Source organism: Rhinolophus hipposideros (genome assembly GCF_964194185.1).
Source record: "Rhinolophus hipposideros genome assembly, chromosome: 9".
In the NCBI taxonomy this organism is placed as follows: Eukaryota; Metazoa; Chordata; class Mammalia; order Chiroptera; family Rhinolophidae; genus Rhinolophus; species Rhinolophus hipposideros.
Genome location: NC_138055.1, coordinates 43,840,530 through 43,863,315, shown reverse-complemented (window position 1 = coordinate 43,863,315; position 22,786 = coordinate 43,840,530). Strand labels below are relative to the sequence as shown.

At 35.7% G+C, this 22,786-nt stretch overlaps 1 protein-coding gene across 1 annotated transcript in view; it reads left to right on the top strand.

Annotated features, from left to right (window-relative positions):
* SLC2A13 (solute carrier family 2 member 13) overlaps nt 1-22,786 on the top strand; it is a 311,261-nt gene that overhangs the window by 68,614 nt on the left and 219,861 nt on the right. Inside the window, exon 3 of the mRNA XM_081061327.1 lies at nt 2,418-2,626. Coding sequence (XP_080917453.1) covers nt 2,418-2,626 — 209 coding nt within the window. The remainder of the gene's footprint in view (nt 1-2,417; nt 2,627-22,786) is intronic.

Genomic DNA, 22,786 nt, shown 5'->3' with positions numbered 1-22,786 from the left:
GCAGCAAGGTGCGAGTTCCTTTTTCCCATCCTGGTATTAGAGCACTGACTTACAAATTTTAGACCTAGATTCTTGACACTTACGGATTTCAAATGCTGGAGGGCATTCTGTTTTCAAATGTTGGAGGGCTAAAGTAATCGGTTTTCTATATAGCTGGCTTAAGAAAAAAGGCTAATATGTATGTTTGCGTTTTTCTTTTTGTCTTTTCTATTTTCTTTTTCCTTTTAGTTTCAAAAAATATTGTGTTCTAGGATGAAGTAGTGAGTAGTAAAGTGCAAAGTATTATGTGAGCTTCTTTGGACCTAAAAATGATTCAATTTCTGTATCCATTTCAAGTGCTTCTTTGAAGTATTCTATGCAGCTCTTTAATCTTAATTCATCACAAAGGGTGTTTGGAGAACAAAAGGAAAGATTATGAGAGGTAGAGAAACAAAATGTAAAGGTTTTCATCTTTAGGACTTGTAAAATTTATTTCTGAATCCAGTATATTTGGTGTTTACCATTTTATTGCTTTTCTTTTAAATAATTGGCAATATAATTATGTATAACTGTCTTTAAGAAAGTATAAAACCAAATAGAAATTTCATTCATTTACAGCAATAAAACATACATTTAAGTAATAGATTTGGTTATATAAGTTAACATCTTAAGGGGAAGAGGCCAGAAATACGCATTTGCCTGAGTTTATCTCTCTGGCTCTCATCTGAAGATTCTTAGGAAGTCTTTAGATGAGTCATTTTCAGAAGAGAAGATCTAGTTGTATCTAGAATAACAAATAGTTTTATTGTCACAAATCACTGTGCAAGTAAGTTTGCAGAGCTAAATGGTCCAGAAGAGTTGCTGCGTAAGATATTGCTATATGATTATGCTATATGATTATTGCTCTTTAATTAATACAGAAAGTTTAGATTACAGCTGCCTTTGCATCATTTCATAAAACATTTACTATGTGCCTACTGTGTTCAAGATACTTTAGTATGTGCTGCGTAGAAAGTTAAGTATGCAGTCAGGTAGGAGAGGTAAATATTTTATTGTAATGCAAGGTAAAGTGACATAAATTGAGGTTAAAACATTATGTTTTGTGGGTGAGCAGAGGAAGAAGTGATTCAGTATTGGTATAATTATCATAGTCCATGGATTAAAGTATAAAACAGATTTCTTTTAATACTGTAGGTCCAGTGATTCATTTAGTTAGTTACTCATAAATGCTTTCTTCACTTTCTTAGTTAATTTTTCTGTTTTCACATGTAGTTTTAGCTATTGTTTGGACTAGGAGTTATTCTTAACACTCATGTGACAGTCATATTTTTTTCTGCTGTTTTCAGAATTAAAATAAACTAACTTGAAAAATAATGGACCTTTTCACAAGATGTATATATCCGTAGCTTTTGAGGCTCCTATACTTTGGGTTTAACATAGCTTAGAAGTCAGAATAGCTTTGAAAAGCACATTGAGTCAAGTGACTTCTCACTGAACTATGAGTACTAGTGAGCACGGTTGTTCAGTATTTGGAGTTGGCCTTCTGGAGCTCTACCGTCATGAACCTACCATGGAACATACCCGGGGAATTTGGATCAACAGAAAACATCCGGGTGTCTAGATTCACAGTTTTCAGTTGAAAGAGGCATTGAAGTTTATCTAGCCTAACCCCTCAGTTCAAAAAGATTGAGTCTCAGAGATGTTAGGAAATCAGTACAGTGGTCAGAATAATTTGGAGAGATCTTTGATACTGATGTACTGATATTACTACTTTTGTTGTTTTTCTGGTGGATTTAAAATGATATACTTATTTACTATGTAGAATTTTGCCAGCCATTAAGTATAGACATTTAAAGAAGATGACAAATAAAACGAGCATTTTGTTTGCATTTCTATCATTTTAATAATTATTATTTGCTTCTGACTATCATTTTTCTGCCTTGGGTTTCTACTTATGAGGGTGAACATGATGCTTGATGGCAGAATGAAATCATAGCTAAGCATTCACAGAACGGAAATAACTAAAGAAATCAATTAGTGCATTTATTTAAATGAAAAGTGTATCTTTTAAACAAATCAGAGAATTTTGTCTTAATCCCATTTTATATTGTAATTCTGTATTATATTGTAGAATACAGAATTACATATGTTAGTACTGGATAGGGATGGTTATTGTGATGTTTTGCACGATGTGTTTTGTTTAGAATGCATATATGTAATTATGACTTTTGCCCATTCTTTTTCATTGTAATTTGTGTGAGGTAGAGAAGAATCAGATTTTTCACATTTTTCAATTTCACTATAGCATAAAAATATCCTTTTTTTTGGTGACTCACACATATACACATAATTGAATGAAAATCATTGTAATACTGTCATTCTTAATGTGGTGCTAATAAGACCAAAGTTTACAATAATCTGTGGATTTCTTATTGCAGGTACATGTTGGGACTTGCAGCAATTCCAGCAGTTATACAGTTTTTTGGCTTTCTTTTTTTACCTGAAAGCCCTCGATGGCTTATTCAGAAAGGACAGACTCAGAAGGCCCGTAGAATTTTATCTCAGATGCGTGGTAACCAGACCATTGATGAAGAATATGATAGCATCAGAAACAACATTGAAGAAGAGGAAAAAGAGGTTGGCTCAGGTATGTGGATTTCATACTTATATGAATTTACAAACTACATGGTGGTTTTATTGAGAAATTATATTTTAGTTTTCTTTAATCTCTCTAAATTATGGAGCGGTTTTATGTGTGTAACCAAAACGAAATAAATATATTTTAATTTTAAAAGCACTATGTAATGTTACAAAAGAATGACAAAAAACATCCCCATCATGCAACTATTCTAACACATAATTAGTATTTAAAATTTTGTATAGTCCCTTTTATTCCTTCTAAATTTGATGTACGTGACATATTGTTGTCATTATTTTGTGTATATAGGTATTTTTTGAGTGTGTTTATTTTATATATAAATTGTCATGTATAAAGATACATGCGCATTATTGACCTTCCATATTAATTAAAAAGTCACTGTGAACTATTGTCAAAATAATTCAGTTTAGTAAAATTAAATACCTGTTTACATGTGTTACATTAATTTTCATACTAATTTTATAAGAATACTTTCATATACTAGTTTGGGGATAATTTTGTGTTTTCCTGTTATCATTAAGATATTTAATTGTCTAATTGAAATTTTGCCATGTCAGAAAACCAAAAAAGAGGAAGTTTCTAGTTAATTTATGTCGATGAGTTTATTTTCAAAGAAGAAATCATGTAGGGATCTAGAAAATTCTCAGGCAGGATCTATAATCTTGACAGTGGTTTGGCTAAGCAATTTGTAGGATGCAAATTATAGGAAAAGGTAGATATTTTACAATACATGTTTTTTCAACAACGGCCTGCCAGCTTCACATTTCCCAAAGTTGTTTTGTTTTTCTCTGGACCTTTTTGCCTCTATGTTAATTGGTAGCTTAAGTGGATATGCTGACTTATATTATTCAAATTATTTTTCATACCTGAGAAAATGCCAAACACACACACCCCTTTATTGATATGTTATACGCAAGTGTTGAAAGGTCTATTCGCTCACCTTTTTCTACCATTTGGTGGAGCTGAAGGTTATGCTTTCCTAAAACAACAGAATGAACTCTTTGCAGAAGCTGGCCACTATGTTAGCCGTACATGGCTTGACTTAACTTTATATATATGCAGCACAATATCGTGATGTTATTATCTCCTTGCTCAGACTCATTGGGAGCCCATTCTAGGTGAAGGTCATTTCTAACATTTTTAGAGCATATACTGTGTGCCTGGTATTGTCAGCTTTTCCAGAATAGCACATTAGTGCAACTACTAAAAGGAATTCCGCTTTAACAGAGTAATTTAGAATTCAACATTGCGTTAATTTTTAAAATAGGATTTTTAAATGTCTATCTAAATTACAAATGACTTATTATATACTCCTGTCTAAATTCCTCTTAGCAGTAGCTTGAATGAAATACGAGGTTTTGTAGTAATCAGTACACTTGAAACCCATAGGCTAACAATGTGCAAGTGGAAAACATTTCAGAGTATTAGGCTATTAAATACTACTCAGAACCTAAGTTTTTATTAATTTTATGAAGGACAAGACAATTTAATAATAATGAAAAACCTTCTTGTTTAAGAGTAGGAATAATACTGATTTTACTACAAAGCATTGAACATGTAGTTTTTTTTTGATGACTTAAAAATTTGTCTGACTGGCTAGCCATGCAATTGTTCATGATGAACACTGAGTTTCGTGACTATCTGGAACGTATAACCAAATGAATTTCTTTAGAAACTTGAGATATATAAGATTGCAGTTTTCTGCATCTGCTTTAGTTTTTATCAGAAGTCTTTGGGAGTGAAACAGGGTACTATTTCTCGGGTGTAGATGAAGTATTTAGCTACTTACCTATTTCTTAATATTGCTCTGTGTACACATTTGGTACAGGTTTTTAAAAATATTGTAATGTTATCCACTGACTCATAATAACATTTGTGTCGTGCTTGGGTAAATATTGTACACTTTGTAACTTAATGGAATTAATAATTTGTCCATTTCTGAATTTCTATTACTTGAGTACTATCATCTTGCTTAATTTAAAACTAATCTCATGTTCTTTTGTAAAAGCACAAAATTAATAGCATTATGGCATGAATGCATACAGACATATTGGCCAGTGTTACTAGTAATTTTGGGCCTTGATTGAGAAATTTGACCACAGTGAGACATGTGGTACACAAGCATGAATTTTATTTCAGCATTCTCATGTCCAGGAGCAAGATTCTAGGTCAGGTTAGTTGGAAAGCAGAGACGGGTGCTAGGGCCTGTGTTAACAAACTGGGAGGGTCCTGGGCTCTCAGTGTACATTCAAAAATGATAGGCTAGATGGACAAATACAATGAAGAAACAGCTAACTTTTCAATAATAAAATGTCCTGGCTCTGAGAAGATGAGTCAACCATTGCGCTGGAGGGTTAGACAGTGACTTGAGTTAATCGCCCTTGGATCCTGGAGCGGTGAATTGTGAGCCATGACTTCAAGTCTCAGAACTCTGGACAGTGGAGTGTGGCGGCCTTGACCTAGCCTCCACAAAACACTCAGATATTCCAGAAGGTTGGAAAGAAGTTGTTTAACGAAGCCCCTGTTTCTTCAGGGAGAAATGTTGTATGTTAGACATGGTGGCTTAGTTACCTGCTACCTGTGAGCTTGCCAAATAGGTCTGATTCCAGATCAGTAAACCACATCCTTCCCTAGAAGTTTCCAGTGGATTTGGGACTTGTGACTGTTATGGTACTACTTGCTTATGTGACCCTTCTCCGTTGTAGGACTTTTTTTTTTTTTTTGTCACTTGAGTTTATATTTGATCTCTTTGAGGAAAATAGGCATAACGACTGAATTACATATTTGTTAAATTAATTTTTTGGATGTGTGATATATCAATGCATATGGCATTTACTTTTCCGGGTTTCAAGACACACTTTATTAGTGAATATGGCGGCTGCTCTGGCCATATTAACAACAGAGGAGAGGCTCACAGGCCATGCTGTGGAACAGGATTGGATTGTAATGGGATTTCCTTTCTTCTGCACATGGTATGAAGGTCACCCTCCTTAGTGTGTGATTTCTCCACTATAGTTGGCAAAAAAAGGGGGCAGTTTATGGGAAAAGCAAACAACTGGTTTTCACATGTGTTTAACACTGTTTATACATCCTGTAGGACTAATAAAGTGAAACTAGAAGAAACAACAGCTTGGTTTGGAAAGCTCCCTGGAGTGGAAGATAGGGAAATGAAGACATCCTGGCTCCATCCCAAGTTTGTAACTCTAAAAAGATTTTGGGGGAGTTGTTGAGCTTTAGTTTCTTTGTAGGTTTGCAAGAAAAGAGAGCTAGTTTATAACAGCTCTGCAGTCTTGATATTTTTGGAGTTTAAAAGTCTGTGTGAAATGCCTGTTGTTGTTTTTTTAATTTCTATTTATTACGCAGATATTTATTGATCGATGCTCAGTAGAGATGGGGATGTGGCAATAAATAAGACGTAAGGTTCTGGCCCATTCTGTTGGGAAGAGGCGAACAAATGATATAAAAGTAAATAATTGTCAGGTAACTGAAACTGTAGTCATGGCTTTGAAATAAACAAATAAGATAATAGCATATTGATAGAGGGACTGAGAAAAAGGGCCACTTTAAGTGGGATGGTTAGGAAAGGCTTCTCTGAAGAGGTGAATTTGAAGAATAAGAAAGAATCAGCAATGTATAGATCTGAAGGGAAGAGTGTTCCAGGCAGAGGGAACAGCATGTATGAATCATTAAGTGAACCACATTAACTGTTTGGAAGTTTTGGTAATAGTTGTAAAGTGTACATGTACCAGATTTTTAAAACATTGCAGTAAGAACAATAGTTCTTTATTAATCCCAAGTTGCCAAGACTAAACTTTGAATTAAGAGGGACACAATTACTACTTTTAGAATTAAAAGCACGTTTGAGTACAAAATAATATACATATTATTTCTATCATTCTGTTGGTTATCTTTTATGGTTTTCTTCCTAGTTTATTTCATGTTGCATAGATAAGTGTTATTAGAGTCATGATTTGTATGTATGGCAGAGGTAAGAACCTGAGAGAGACCTAGGTATGGCAATGATTCACAAACTTTTCCACTTAACATCAAAGGTGAGTGGAGAGAGGCTGGCCTTTTGGGACCTTGGTACCAAAAGGCAGCTGCAGTAAACTCAACATTTATTTGAATTTTTATGCTTTATCCTAGAAATGAAGACAAGTTTGCATGCTGTTCTATAATATAACTGTTTCACTTGACTCTAAAAATGTTTTTTCCTGAATATCTGTAGTCTCTATTCATTGGCTTTATGTGTTCCTTCACTATATCATGTACATGGCCTCCCTCAGTTTGACAGACATGAACTTAAAGCATTTGGAGTTCCTTCCCTGAGTAACCTGTAAGGCCAGGTATTAAAAGTTGGGTCTGCTTATATTACTAAAGATAGATGGTCATCTCTGAATGTACTGGGCATGTAGAAGGGCAGAAAGTCGTCGTCTTCAGGAGCTTTAGTTCATAACAGTTAAGTTTAGTTTTTCCCACAACAACAAAAGTAAAATCAATCAACCAAACAGGCAGGATTCTTCCAAAGATGATCTTTGGGAAGAATCCATTAACGAAGGTCGTGTATTCATATACTTTATACCACCTTGTTTGACAGCACTAATTGACTTCTTCAATTTCTTTTTTTAAAATTGAGATATAATTGACACATAACATTATATTAGTTTCAGGTATACAACACAATGATTCAATATATGTATATATTGTGAAATGATTATCACAGTAAGTCTAGTGAACATCTATCACCACACACTGATAAATCGATAAATTGACTTTTTCGATTTCTTATCCTGTACCAGAGAACAATAACTGTACTCCTCCTGGGATGAGGTGAAAGAAAGGAAAGCAACGGCTTCTGCTGGCACATGTCTTAGCAGAAGAAACTCCTTAGGCAGGACTTGGGGAAAGTCTCAAAAGAGACACCCTCTCTATTATTCCTTTCTCTGCTCCGTAGTGGAGTATTAAGGCAGGATCATTGGAGGGAAAATGTAAACAAGGTAAGCTTTCTCTCACTAGAGAAACATGCACATGTTGATGTTAGAACCACCACACAAAAACAGGGAAAGAAGAAACAGTGTTCGGGGAGAAAGAAGTTGTCAGGACAGCTTCAGTGCAACAACAGATGGGGCAAGCAAGGGAGAGACTGAGAGCAGACTGCAGGGCACTGGGGAGCAGCCCCCACAAACCTATTGTCTATAGCATGAGGTCAATCCAGGGTACTTAAAAATGTTTACAGGCTTTTTTTTTTTAAAGGAAAATACCTTTTTCAAGTGTCCGATTTTTTAAAAACTTACACACACACAGACACACACACACCTTTTTACAGTACATATTACCTAGATGACATAGATCCTAGATAGTTCCAAAATAAATTTATTAAATGTAAGAATATCGGTGAGACAGTTAGTCCTACCCTTTGGTCACTAAAGTCTTAATATTTGGGCATACGTGAGAAGTAGCAACCCAGAGGCACTACCTTAATGCTTCGGATTGAGATTTCATCTAGGCTCACTGGTTGTCCTCCCTGTGATAGGGCATTCAGGTTACCTATGCAGTGTATAATCTATGAGAAAACATCTAAGGCAACACAATTTGCTTGTTTAATCTTATCAACTAATCATCCAGTAATCTGGGTTATTGGTGGCTCCGTGTTTTGCCTTTGTCTGGTAGTTTAGTCTCCAGCCTGGAAAGGAAGAATGTCTCAGGGAGGAAAATTTATACAAGACCCTCCTGTTCAGTTAAAATTTGATTTGATTTATCTCCAGCTCTTTGAGGATCATGTTTGTTGTGTACAGGAAGGGACAGCTGCGTCTTTCTCTTTTTTTCCTAGAGTAATTTTGCAATTAGGTCATCAAGTCTTAGCTTCTCAAAAGTTATTTTCTTTTTCTGTGAATTGATATTCCCTGTGGCAATTTCAACAAATCATATTCCGCGAGAGGTCAGAGAGGGTAGATATTTATCATATTTTGATAGAAATCCTTCCAAAAGTTTCTTTAGAAATCCAATTCTAGCATAATGGCATTGCAGTAGAATGCTCATTGTAGTTGACATCTGATGCACTTGGAGGAAAGTAGTCATCTTTCTCAATATTTTTAGTCTTTTCTCTTGTATTTTCTTCATGTGGTGTCACAGTGTTGTCTGACCCAAAGTAATGCATGCATGTTATTTACTGGGTGGACTTGAAATAGATACAGATAAATCATTTTTCAGCAAGATGACCCTCGATTTTATGACTATAGGCAAAGAAAACATTTCTATATCTAATATTCTTGAGGTTGTTGCAAAATTGCAAAAATTGTCAACGTGTGAGGCTGTTATACATATCTCCTATGGTAAACAGTAGTTTAAAACAAAAGGTCAAGTTTAAAGCTGCTTTGCTTCTCTATCCCTGCGTTATCAAGCTGTAAGCTGAAGGAATATTAAAATAATATACAACTCTATTCGATTTTTAGTAAAATTTATTTTTTAAACTTGTGATGATTTATTTAAAAGAAGCTTTATTTAACTCAACATGACTTTAAATAAAGGCTGCCTTTTATTTTCAAAACCAAAGAGGACTTTTAAAATCTTAAACAGAATTATAATAGTTCTTGGATTTTACATTTAAATGTCATTGACTCGTCCAAGATTTTCCACTCATCATACTCATGGGAGAAAGAAATGTTTTTCCGATTACCTGTAAGCTTTCAAGCTATTTTCCTTGATTTATATTGAAAATCCAGATGGTCTTAGTAAGTTGATAGGTAATACTTGAAGGCTTATCTTCTGCTTTCTTGCCATGATGTACTTACGTCCATATCCCGTGAAAAGAAATCCATGCTGGAGAAGTTTTTACTGAGTCAAAATTTTCTTTTTCCCACAGGACATTGTAAAGTTCCTACTGCTTTATAATGCTCTGTATTTAATGTAATCAAAACAGGAGAGAAAAACCAAAAAGGTAAATATTTCAAAAAGAATATAGTTTTTAAATTCCTCCTTCAGGGTAGTTCATTTCCAACTTAACTCTAAATCTGTCATGTAGCACAGGTGATAGTCTGCATTGTAAACTAAACTATACTCTGGAGATAATTTTTCCTCGAAAAAAGACAAATTGCTGTGTCATTTAAAGGTTACCTAGTCTTTGGAGTAGGTTAGAGGAAGGTCCTGATCCTGAAGAAAATACAATTTTCTCCATCTTAAAAGGGTGGGCACATGGGGGACTCTTTATTGTTGGGACATTTTAGTGGTAACAGGACAATTTCATTGATGGACTCTAGAATCATATTAATATCTATGTCATGTGCTATCTGGAAAAACATGCCTGTTGACAAATATCACAAGAGATCTTCTCGAATGATTCTCAAAAATCAAAGGAATCACTCTTAATTTTGTTTTTCTAATATTTTAAATTCAGTTTGTATTTAGAAGATAGGGTGGTGAAATACCATTGATTTTCTTCTTCCTGTATCCTTCTACCTCAGGCCCTCTAACCCTCTGGTCTACCCACTGAGCATTATTTTTAATCAGTATCTTTGTGAACACTTACCAGAGATGTACATTTCAGTTACCTTATTTATCAGCATCTATATTGCTTGAAACATAGTAGCCTTCAATAAGGAGATGTGTAGGAAAAAATTACTGGGTTTATGAAGCTAGAACAACAGTAGATTGCTGTACAGGCATACCTCGGAGATATTGCAACTTCAGTGTCAGACCACTGAAGTAAAACAAGTATGGCAGTAAAGCGAGTCGTAATCTTTTTGCTGGTGGAGGGTCTTCCCTTCACTTTGTGAAAAACCTAACATCTATGAAGCACAATAAAGTGAAACACAATAAAATGAGGTATGCCTGTATAAGTGTCTCACATCTTTAGTGTAGTTTTTTTCCTCCCTGAAGGAATATTTCAAAATATTTCCTTGAAAATGATTCCCACTGCTCATCTTTCAGAATAAAATAAACCGTCTAAAGAATTTTTTAAGAGAACCAAATCCAATAACTGCTTTTTCCCAGAGTGAGGGGGGGATTGGGGGGACAGAGACTTTCAAAACCAACTTTGTATAAAAAGACCTTTTGTGGTTTTAGCTTAACATTCATTATTCATATTTGAATAATATGAGTGAAAAATACTAGTAACATTTCTATTTACTGAATGCCTTTTTTGAAATGTGTGTGCACATGCGCACACCTATAGTCTCTCTCGCTCTGATTCTTGAAACAACCCTATAAATTAGACATTCTGCTTCATATTGTACTGAGAAAATGTAGAGCTGTCAAGGTCCAACAGCTAGGAAGTGAGAGGCAGCATCTGAGCCCCACCCCCTCTCTCTCAAGTTTCTCATGTTCCACCTGGTCAGTTCTGCACCTCATGCCACCTCTGTGCTATGCAGTTTGGATATAGATATAGGAAAAAAAATAAATATAAGGCATGGTCCTTGTTCTTAAGGAGCTTAGAACCTCTCAAATTTCCTTAAGAATGTCCTCATTTTCTAAAAGGAAAGAACATAAAACAACTACAAAATAGTAACAATAAACCTTCAAAGTCAATTTACGAACTTATTTCAGTTGTTTCCACCTTGAGAGTGTATTTCCCATCAGTTCCCTCTTCCCCACTCTCGCTGTCATTGTCTGGTTTACATGTCTGGTGTTCATGCTCTTTGCCTGGGTGACATATCTCCCACTACTGTCCTTGCTAGTAGCGCCTCTCTCCATTCACTTGCCCATGGTCTCCAGAGTTCCTATCCCAACCACAGACGGATCGTGTCCCTCTCCTCTTAAGACACAAGTTCCTTAACTTATTATTAAATGTCCTTTCAAATCTTGTTTGAATTAATCTTTCCAGTTTATTTCACTAGAGCCAAGACTTCATTATCCTAAGGGAGAAAGGAAGAAGTCCCTCTATTGACTGAGCACCTCCTGACTCTCAGGGCAGGGAGGAGATGATGTGGGTTGGCACAGAGGCAGTGGGGTGAGTTAGGAGTTCCTGAGCTTCGCTGTTTAATCCAACCAGTGAACTCTGCCAAGAAAATGTAAAAATTGTCTCACGAAAAGAATATATTAAATTTGAGAACTAGTAACATACTAAGGATTTTCTAAGAAGGCCTTTTGAGAGTGTTCTTCATTAACAAATTTAACACAATTCATCGTTCAGTTTACTTTTAGAACCTTTTTTTGGAAAAGGTGGAAATAGAAATGTGTAAGCATTTCTTCCTGTTCAGTAGAGGCTGGTAGTATTTTTATTGTGTTGCACAATGGTAGAATGTCTACAAATTAGGTGAAATCATGTTCCATCTATTGCAGCTACTCAACTCTCCCACTGTAGTACAAAAGCAGTGATAGTCTGTAAAGGAATGAGTGCATCTTTGTGCCAGTAAAACACAAAAACTTAACTTTTTTGTGCCTGTGAGGATTTACTACGTGCAAAAATAGGAAGCTGACCAAATTTGGTCTGGCCCCTTCTTTAATAAGTTATTAAACATATTTATTTTGTCAGTTGCCTCAGTTTTTACTGTTAGTTTTTACAGTTTTTACTAATTTAGGATGCTGCTTACTTTTTAAAAAAATGTGCATTGAAGCCTCTTCAACATGGTACTCTCTGGCAAGTGTGTCTGCTTTGCTTTCTGCGCAGGTGTGGAAATTCTGTGTGTGTGTCTGCATGTGTGTATGAGTGCACATGGTGTATAGTCACAGAAGAACCTAAAAGCGAATGTTGCAGGGAAGCCTCTGGGTAAAAAGCTTTTAGAAAACCACTGTTCAGAACTTACTGCTTTCTTAAGGGCTGGGCTGCAGTCCTGCAGTTTCACAGCCTAACAGGTCCATGATGACAAACTCTGTCACATTTGATCTGATGGGGCATTAGGAGAGGCCAGGATCAGTAGTGAGAGCTGGGTCTTATCATCTGATGCTCTGGCTGGCTGTCCTGTCAAAATGGTTTGATCCCCTTTTGCACCTGGGAACAGAAATCTTCACTCCCTTTTCTTGGATTACCGTCAGAGCAAGGTGATACCCTTTGTGGAAGACAAAATGCACAGGACAGTTCAGGAGACAATTTTATTCTGGCTGTTGCAATAAGAAGAAGGTTCATTTATAATGAACTTCTCAAAGAAGAGGAAGGAAAGCTGCGATTTTATAGAGCAGATAAACAAGAGAGTCCTGGGGAAAAGTAGAGGTGGGTCTTATCTACGAATGGGGGAGGATGGGTGCCTTCCTTCTCTGTGTTCTCTGAGCACCTCGCTAATGCATCTCTGTGGCAGTCAGTGATCAGTTTTCAGGCCCCTGTCCCCGTAGCGACTCAGCTTTATTTGTCATTGCATCCCCCCGTACCAGATCCAGACCCTGTCTTACATCAAGGTACTCACTATATGTTTCTCTGATTGACTTTCCACTCTTGTGAATGGTGATGTTTGATCTCGGAGCCCTGGGATTGAGAGGAGGAAATGGAGTTCTACAGCATGACAAGCCTTCCTTGTGTGTGACTCAGTCATCGTGAACCCTGAGGACCCCTGAGTGGTTATTGAGGAGGAGATGTAATTCAGTGTGCAGTGATAATTTGTTGAATGACCCTGCTTCCAGGGGCAGGTGGATATGTTTAGGCACTTAAAGTAGATTTTACCAAACTTTTTGGAATTTATGTGTGCATTAGGAGTTACTAGTATTTACTCTTGTTCTCTAACATGTTGAGCCCAATTAAGAAACTCAACTTTTGAGGTCAAATATTTATGAGTAAAATGAAATTTCAAATATAAAAGTTATAAAATCTTATGTGATTTATTATTATTATAGAATTTTAAAGCAAACCCTTTCTCTGTCGAAATCTGGGAAGTACCACTACAAATGAATGAGTTAGACTTTTGTTTATAATTATGGGTGATGGATTATAATACAGAGTAGGCCCTTAATATAGGTACGTACACTGTAAGATGTGGTAGAATCTTCTGCTATGAAATGTGAACCTTAGGAAATAAAAATAAGTTTTTCACTAGCCATTGCTACAATAGCTTTGGTACTCTTAAAACAAATGACACTAATTGTAGTCAGAACCTAGATGTGAAATTTGGTATTTGTTTTGTTGCTGCTACTCTAGCTAGTTTATATTTAGATGTATCCACTTCAGGATGTAATTGGAAACACATATTCCTCAAAAATGTTCTGTGAAAAATATTATCATCAGGGTTTCTATTCATTTCACAAGAAATTACTGAAATGGAGAAGGGTCAAGATGGCAGAGTAGGAAGACCCTTAGCTCACTTCCTCCCACAAACACCCCAAAACTGCAACTGCATAAAAAAAAACTATTGCTGAGAACGACCTGAAGACTAGCAGAACAGATTTTCTACAACTAATGATACAAAGAAAAATTCAGAGCAAGACACGTAGAAGGGGCAGAGATGAGGTCTAGTCAGAACCCTCCCTGGTGTAGTGACCTACAATCAGGAGGGATATCAGAACTGTGGAAGTTCTCCCTGAGAAGTGAGAGGTCTGAGCCCCACACTGGGCTCCCCAGCCTGGGATACCTATCCTGGGAAGGGAAGCCCCCATAACATCTGGCTTTGAAAACCAGTGGGGTGTACTACCTGAGGGGCCGAGGGGCTGTAGGAAACTAAGACACCACTCCTACAGGGCTTGTGCACAAACTCATCTATTCTGAGTCCCAGTGTAGAGGCAGCAGTTTGAAAGCACCTGGGTTGCACATGAAAGAGACACATTGACTAACTTCAGGGTGAGTCTCAGAGCTGTTGGAAATTTCTCTGGGGATGGAAGCACTGGTGACACCGTGTTTTTGTTTGTTTGTTTGTTTACTTTTTCCACCTGACTGGCCTGGCATTGGCAGGTGCAAGTACTGATGCTCTTTATTAACCTTGTTAATACCATTAACCCCACCTCATTGTTACCCTGAGGACCCATCCTGCCCAATCTGCCTGCCCTGGCAGGCACCCAACCAAAGTGACTAGCTCTGCCACACCCAGCAAGCAACCTTGGCAGGTGCCAATACCCCTCCAAAGTGGTTCCATCTCCAAGGGTCCAGCCCCCACACCCAAATGCAGATCAACCACTTAGAAAGCTAGTATGAAGGTTGAAAGACAAAAGTAGTAAAAATAATTATAACTATGATAATTAGTTAAGCGGTACTGAAAATAAAAATATGTAAATTGTGAAATCAAAAATGTAAAGTTGTAGAATGCTTTCAGACTTAACTTGCTATCAACTTAAAATATACGCATATACATATACATATATATACATCTATCTATCTATCTATCTATCTATATATATATCTATATATATGCTATTATATGTGAGCCTCATGGTGACCACAAAACAAAAACATACGGTAGACACACAAAAGATAATGAGAAAGGAATTTAAGCGTAACACTTTAGAAAGTCATCAACCATAAGGTAAGAAAGCAAAAGAAGAAAAGAACAGAAAGGAACTATATAAAACATCAAATAAAAACCACAATGAGATACTACCTCACCCTGGTATGAATGGCTATCATCAATAAGTAAATAAACAACAAATGCTGGCAAGGATGTGGAGAAAAAGGAACCCTCTTCCACTGTTGGTGGGATTGCAGATTGGTGCAGACACAATGGCAGTCAGTGTGGAGGCATCTCAAAAAACTGGAAATGGAACTATCTTATGACCCAGCAATTCTACTCTTAGTTATCTATCCAGATAGATCCAAAATGCTAATTTGAAAACATTTATGCACACTATGTTTATTGCAGCGCAATTCACAATAGTCAAGACATGGAAACAACTCAAATGCCCATCAGTAGATGACTGGATTAAGAAATTGTGGTACATTTATACAATGGAGTATTACTTGGCCATAAAGAAGAATGAAATCTTACCATTTGCACCTATATGGATGGACCTAGAAAACATCATGCTAAGTGAAATAAGTCAGACGGAGAAAGACAAGTACCATATGATCTCACTTATATGTGGATTCTAAAGAATAGAATAAATGAACAAACTAATCAGAAACAGTCTCGAGATATAGGAAAAAACTTAGGGTTGCTAGATGGGAGGGGTGTGGGGATGAGGGAGAAAGTGAGGGGATGGATTAGAAAGCACAAATTTGTAACCACAAGATTGCTATGGGGATACAAAAGACAGTTTGGGGAATATAATCAATAATGTTGTGAAGATTTTGTAGGGTATCTAATGAACGCTTGTCTTATTAGGGAGACCACTTTTTGAATGATATAGATGCCTGACCACTGCAGTGTACACCTGAAGCTGAATAATAATGAATGTCAACTATAATTTTACATATATATATGTATATATGCATATATATATATATATGGTCTCAGGATGTGGAGTACAGCATAAGGAATAGAGTCAGTGGAACTGTAACAGCTATACGTGATGTCAGAGTAGTAGATTGGGGGAGGGGGGTTATCACTTTGTGAGAGGTATAAATGTCTATTACTTTGTTTTGTACACCTGAAACTAATAAAAAAAGGAGAAAAAAACAACGAAATGATAAGAAGTACGTGCCTATCAAAATTACTTTAAATATAAATGGATTAAAATTTTAATCAAAAGACATTAGGTGGTTGCATGGACAAAACAACAAGATGTATCCATATGCTGCCTACAAGAGACTTACTTCAGATGTAAGGACACTCACAGACTCAAAGTTAAGGTGTGCACAAAGATATTTAATGCAAGTGGAAACCAAAAGATAGCTGGGGTTGCTATACAGTTAACCATTGAACAACATAGGGGTTAGGGGTGCCGACCTGCCATTTAGTGAAAAATATGAGTATACCTTAAGTCAGTGCTCCACAATGCAGATTCCCAACTGAGGATCAAAAATACAGTTGACTCTTGAAAAACACTATTCAAACTGTGTGGGGCCACTTTACACATCAAACGTATTCATATCACACAAAATAGATTTTAAGACAAAAACTACTAAGAGACAAAGAAGGTCAGTATATAATGATAAAGGGATCAATTCCACAAGAGGATATAACACTTTTCAACTTCTATGCACCTGACATAGGAACATTTAAAAAATTAAAGCAAATGTTAACAGACATAAAGGGAGAGATTAACAAGGTTACAATAGTGGTAGGGCACTTTAATAATATTCCACTTACATCACTGTATAGATCATCCAGAAAGAAAAGCAAACATTGGCCTTAAGTGACACATTAAACCAGATGGACTTCCTAGACATGTACAGAACATTTCATCCAAAAAAGAGCCAAATACACATTCTTTTCAAGTGCACATGGAACAGTTTGCAGGATAGATCACGTTAGGCCACAAAACAATTCTCAGTAAATTTAAGAAGATTGAAATCATATCAAGCATCTTTATTGACCACAAAAATATGAATGAGAAATCAAATACAGGAAAAAAACTGGAAAAAATACAAATATGTGATGCTAAACAACCTAAGTATTAAAAAAGCAATGGGTCAATGAAGAAATCAGAGAAAATCAAAACATACATTGAGACAAATGAAAACGGAAACACAACATTCCAAAATCTATGGGACACAGCAAAAGCAGTTCTAAGAAGGAAGTTTATAGCAATTAAAAATGAAATAAAAGACATCCAAACTGGAAAGGAAAAAAGAAAACTAACTATTTGCAGATGACATATTATACATAGAAAACACTAAAGATTCTACCAAAAAAACATATTAAAAGTAAAATATGAATTCAGTAAATGTACAGGATACAAAATTCATATACAGAAATCTGTTGTGTTCCTATACACTAATAATGAACTACCAGAAAGAGAAATTAAGAAAACAATCCCATTTACAGTTGCATACTAGAGAATAAAATATCTACAAATAAATTTAACCAAGGAGGTGACAGACCTGTACTCTGAAAACTATAAGACACTGATGAAAGAAACTGAAGATGATACAAGTAAATGGAAGGCTATACCATGGTCATGGATTGGAAGAATTAATATCGTTAAAATGTCCATACTACCTAAAGCAATCTTCAGATTCCTATCAAAATGTTAATGGCATTTTTCATAGAACTAGAACAATAATATTTATATGGAATCATGGAAAACCCCAAATAGCCTACGAGCTGTTGAAAAAGCAGAACAAAGTTAGAGGTATCACACTCCCTGGTTTCAAACTGTACTACAAAGCTATAGTAATCAAAACAGTATGGTACTGGGACACACAGAAAACCCACATATATCAATGGAACAGAATAGAGAGCCCAGAAATACACCTTTTTTTTTTTTTGATCAGTTAATCTACAACAAATAAGGAAAGAATATACAAGAGGGAAAATAATCTCATTACTAAATGGTGTTGTGTAAACTAGACAAATACATGCAAAAGAATGAAACTGGACCACTTTCTTACATGACTTACACAAGACCGAAGTCATGAAACTCCTAGAAAAAAACACAGGCAGTAGAATTTTTTACCTTGCTATTAACAATATTTTTTTTGATATATCCCCTCAGGCAAGGGCAACAAAAACAAAAATAAACAAATGGAACTACATGAAATTGAAAATACTTCTGCACAGCAAAGTAAACAATCAACAAGAAGAAAAGACAGCCTACTGAATGGGAAAATACATTTGCAAATGATACATCCAATAAGGGATTAAGATCCAAAATATATAAAGTCATATAGCACAAAATAATAAACCAAACAAATAATCTCATTTAAAAATAGGCAGAGGAATAAACATTTCTGAATAAACATTTCTCCAAAGAAGGCGTACAGGTGGCCAACAGACCCATGAAAATATGCTCAGTGCAGCTAATTATCAGGGAAGTACAAATGAAAACCACAAGGAGGTATCACCTCTCACCTGTCAAAATGGTTATTATCAAATAGACAACAAATAACAAGTGTTGGCGACAATGTGGAGAAAAGTGCATCTTCATGAACTTTTGGTGGAATTGTAAACTTGTGCAGCCACTGTGGAAAACAGTATTGAGGTTCCTCAAAAATTTTTAAAATAGAGCTACTATATGACCTAGCAATTCTACCTCTGGGTATTTATCCCCCAAAACAAAAATACTAATTTGAAAAGATATATGCATCCCCGTATTCACTGTAGCATTATTTATAGTAGCCAAGCTCTGGAAATAATCTAGGTGTTCCTCAGTGAATAGATAAAGAAATTATTACTGAACCATCACAAAGCATGAAATTTTGCCTTTTGCAACAACATAGATAGATCTAGGGTGTATTGTGCTAAGTGAAATATGTTAGACAGAGAAGGACAAATACCATATGACTTCACCTATCTGGGATCTTAAAAACAAAACAAACGAACAAACAAAACAGAAACAGACTTACAGATTCAGAGAATAAACTGATGGTTGTCAGAATGAAGGGCAGTGGGGGTACAGATGGAAAAGTAAATGGGATTAAGATGCATAGGGTTTCAGTTTTAAAGTGTAAGTCACGGGGATGTAATGTATAGCAGGGAATATAGTCAATGATATTGTAATAACTTTGTTCAATGATAAGTGATTACTAGACTTACTGTGATCATCTCATAAGGTACGTCAATTTTGAATCACTATGTTGTGCACCTGAAACTAATAGAATACAGTATGTCAACTATAATAAAAAAAACTTTAAAGAATTACTGAAATACAGTTGGTGTCATTCATGTCATAATTCTGTAGATTTTTCTCTCATACTTAATAGTCCTGGTGAACATTTATTCAGATACTTAGATTAGTGTCTTTTTGATTAGTATATTTGAGAATATGAGCTCTGTATCCTCATATGGAACAATGGCTAGAGCTGTTTACCTATGTAGGTGACATTTCTGGGAGTAAGGAGAGAATAATATCATTTAAAAGTCTTGTTGCTTTTAAAGAGGAAGCTTGAAAACCAATCAGAATTTTCTTATTTTAATTTATCTGTTTGCAACTTCTTTGAAATTAATAAAGAAGAATTACTTTTTTGAGCATTTACTATATGCCATGTACTGTGCACACTTTACATGGTATTGTATCCTTTAATTCCAGAACGTCCTGTGAAATAGTTAGGTGTTGTTGTTGTTGTTGTTGTTATATTTTAAAGATGGAAAAAAAATGAGGCTTGGAACACATAGGTCTCCTTGCCCAGTAAGTGGCAAAAGTCAGAATTCAAACTTGGCTTAATTCCAATGCATATTTTTAATCATTACTCTATATTTCAATGAATTTTAAGATGTTTACATAAGAAAATTTCTAACGTTTTAGTCCGTGCTTTAAGATTTGCTTTAAAAAGTACTTATTTTATTACAATTTTATATATATATATATATATATATATATATATATATAACATATTTGTTTATACAGAAACATAGGCTATTCAGTTTCTTTGACAATTTTTCTTGAACTCTAACATAATCTCATCCTTTTACTAGGTGGAATTGAATAAAATGTAGCTGTCTTCTATGTGTAGTATCGGTTCATTTGTTTACAGTTTCTGCCATATTAAAACGATTTCCGGAAGAGCGTATTTCAAAACTTTTCTGACTCAAATCAGTGAAGTTTTTAAAATAAAAGTTGATCAAAATTTATTTGTTGTGTATCAACTGTAATAGAGGAGAAGCAGTTAAGAATTTAGACTGGAGTTGTATGGCTAGGATCATTCATGATTTCCACAAACATTATTTGACAGCTTACTACGTGTTAGATACTGTGCTAGGTGCCAGTATACAGGGTTTTACGATAATAATGGCTACCATTTGTTGAGTATTTTCTCTGTGCCAAATATTATTCTAAGCCCATACTATTCTAAGTCTAACCCATATAATTCTTACACTTAAAGAGGTAAATACTGTTAGCATCCCCATTTCACAGATGAAGAAACAGCCTCAGAGGGATTGAATATTTGCCAAAGATGACACACTAGTAAGTGGCAGAGCCAGGATTTGATCTATGTAATTGTCTCTTAACCAAGTATGTCAATTGACCATACTCTATGGCCTCATCCTGAACAAAATAGACAAGGTCCCTATCATGATCGAGCTTATTTGTGGATAAAACAGACAGTCACTAGCTAACAAAATAAATAAACAAGACACTATCAGCTACTGTCATTAAAATTAAAGTTATTCTGGGAAGTAATGGGGACTGTTCTAGGATGAATGCTCACAGAAATGACTCACAGAGATGGGGCAGACAAAAATGGGGTTGTGTTGACATGGTAGTACAAGGCAATCAGTTAAAATTCCTGTTAAATCATATAAGCATTCAGTAATGTTAGCTGTTAATATTACACTTATGTAGCCTTTTGAAGTACACAGAATAAGTGCATTGATTGAGAATACAGTTTTTATGGTATTCAGTAATATCAGTGATGGTAGTCTGTCATGTGATTATTTTCCTTTTAATGATTCCTTTAACCAATGAAGTATATTTAGTCAATAAATCAAAAGGCCTTAAGTAATCATAAAAGAAAGAAGGATTTGTTTATTACATTTTATTATTCAAATCTTAACATGTCCCTTGAATACTTGAAAGAGGTGAGTTTAGGATAATCATTTTCCAAAAGGAAGTACAGCTTCACAAATACTCGTAGATATAATAATTATGTCACAAAATACAGTTTACCAAAATATATATGATGCCAAAATTCTTACTGACTTCTATATAGAAATGACGAATCTTTCATACTTATTTTGCTATTTGCTATGTATATTAAGGTTTGAAGAATTGATAAAATTAAAACAGAACCTATGGTCAGTGGCTAACTTGCAAATCCATTGGCAGCAGAACTTCCATTACATCCATTAATTTATTCATTTAACAAAAATTGGGTGTCTACGAAATGCCAGACTATTCTCATGCTAAGAATACAGCAGTGACCCCAGCATAGAGTCTGCCTTCATGGATTTCCATTCTGATGAAAGAACACAGACAGTAAAGGAATGTGTGACATACTAAGGAGTGTTAAGGGTGATGGGGAAAGGTAAAGTGCGTGGGGGACAGGATGGTATGATCCTGCGGGTTAAAAAATTGACGAGGGGTCTCTCTGATGAGGTGCCCTCTAAGCAAAGACCTAAGGAAGTGAAGGAGCATGCCACGCACATGTCTACAGAAGAGTGGTGCGAGGGACCAGCAGGGGAATGGCCCCTGAGGTGAGACTGCGCTTGGTATGTTCAGGGAAGCCAGTGCTGCTGGCATGGGGTGAAGGAGGTGGAGAATATTAGGAAATGTAGTCTTGAAAGGTGGTTGAGGGGCAGATCATGGAAATGATCTATATTAAATCATTCACCGTAATACAAAGTGTGATCACAATATACGGTGAAGGCTGCTGCCCAGTGCCATCCAACAGAAAGGTAGGGATCTTCAATATGGGAAGTGGGCGTTGGACCTTAGTAACAGTTTGTGACAAGTTTCATCTTGTTCCGTGCAGTCAGTCGGGTGTGAGCTGTGGTTGAGAGAAGGAAGGTGTGTTATAAAGTGTGCTGTAAATCATTCCCCATCGTGACAACACTCTGTGTCACACATCGGTTCTGGTACGGCAATTTCTGTCAAATAAAAACATTACAGTGTGTCTTCATTCACTTTATTACTGGATCTGGCACCCTGTGACTTCTGGCTCTTCCCCAAAGTCAGAATGACCATGAAAGGAAAATGTTTTGAATTGATTCAGGACATTGAGGCAACCATGACAGCACAAATGTACACAAGAGAGGACTTCCAGAACTGCTTCAGAAAGTGGCAAGTATGATGGGATAAGTGTGTTCAAATGAGGGGGAGTATTTTGAGGGGGATTAATGGCAATGTGTCTTTTACTGCAATACATTTTTTTATTTGAACATTCACTGTATCTTTTTATCATACCTGGTATATCTGGAGCCTTGGTAAAGTGCGGGGAGCTCAGTAATTATTTGAATGTGGCATTTAATTTTAGGAGGATGCATTAATCAGGACACTTTTGGATTATACGGAGGGTGCCCCAAAAATGTATACACATTTTAAGAAAGGAAAACTATTAAAATTGTAATACTCAACATATATCAATAACAAAAGATGAATACAAGTCACGTTTGACTTCTGCAGTTACAAGAGGTGCTCAAAGTGGTTACCATCAGTGTCCAGTCACTTCTGATTATGGTGAACTACTGCTTAAGCAACGTTGACCAAAGAGTCTGCGTATATACATTTTTTCAGACATCCTCGATATTTTGGAAACACAAC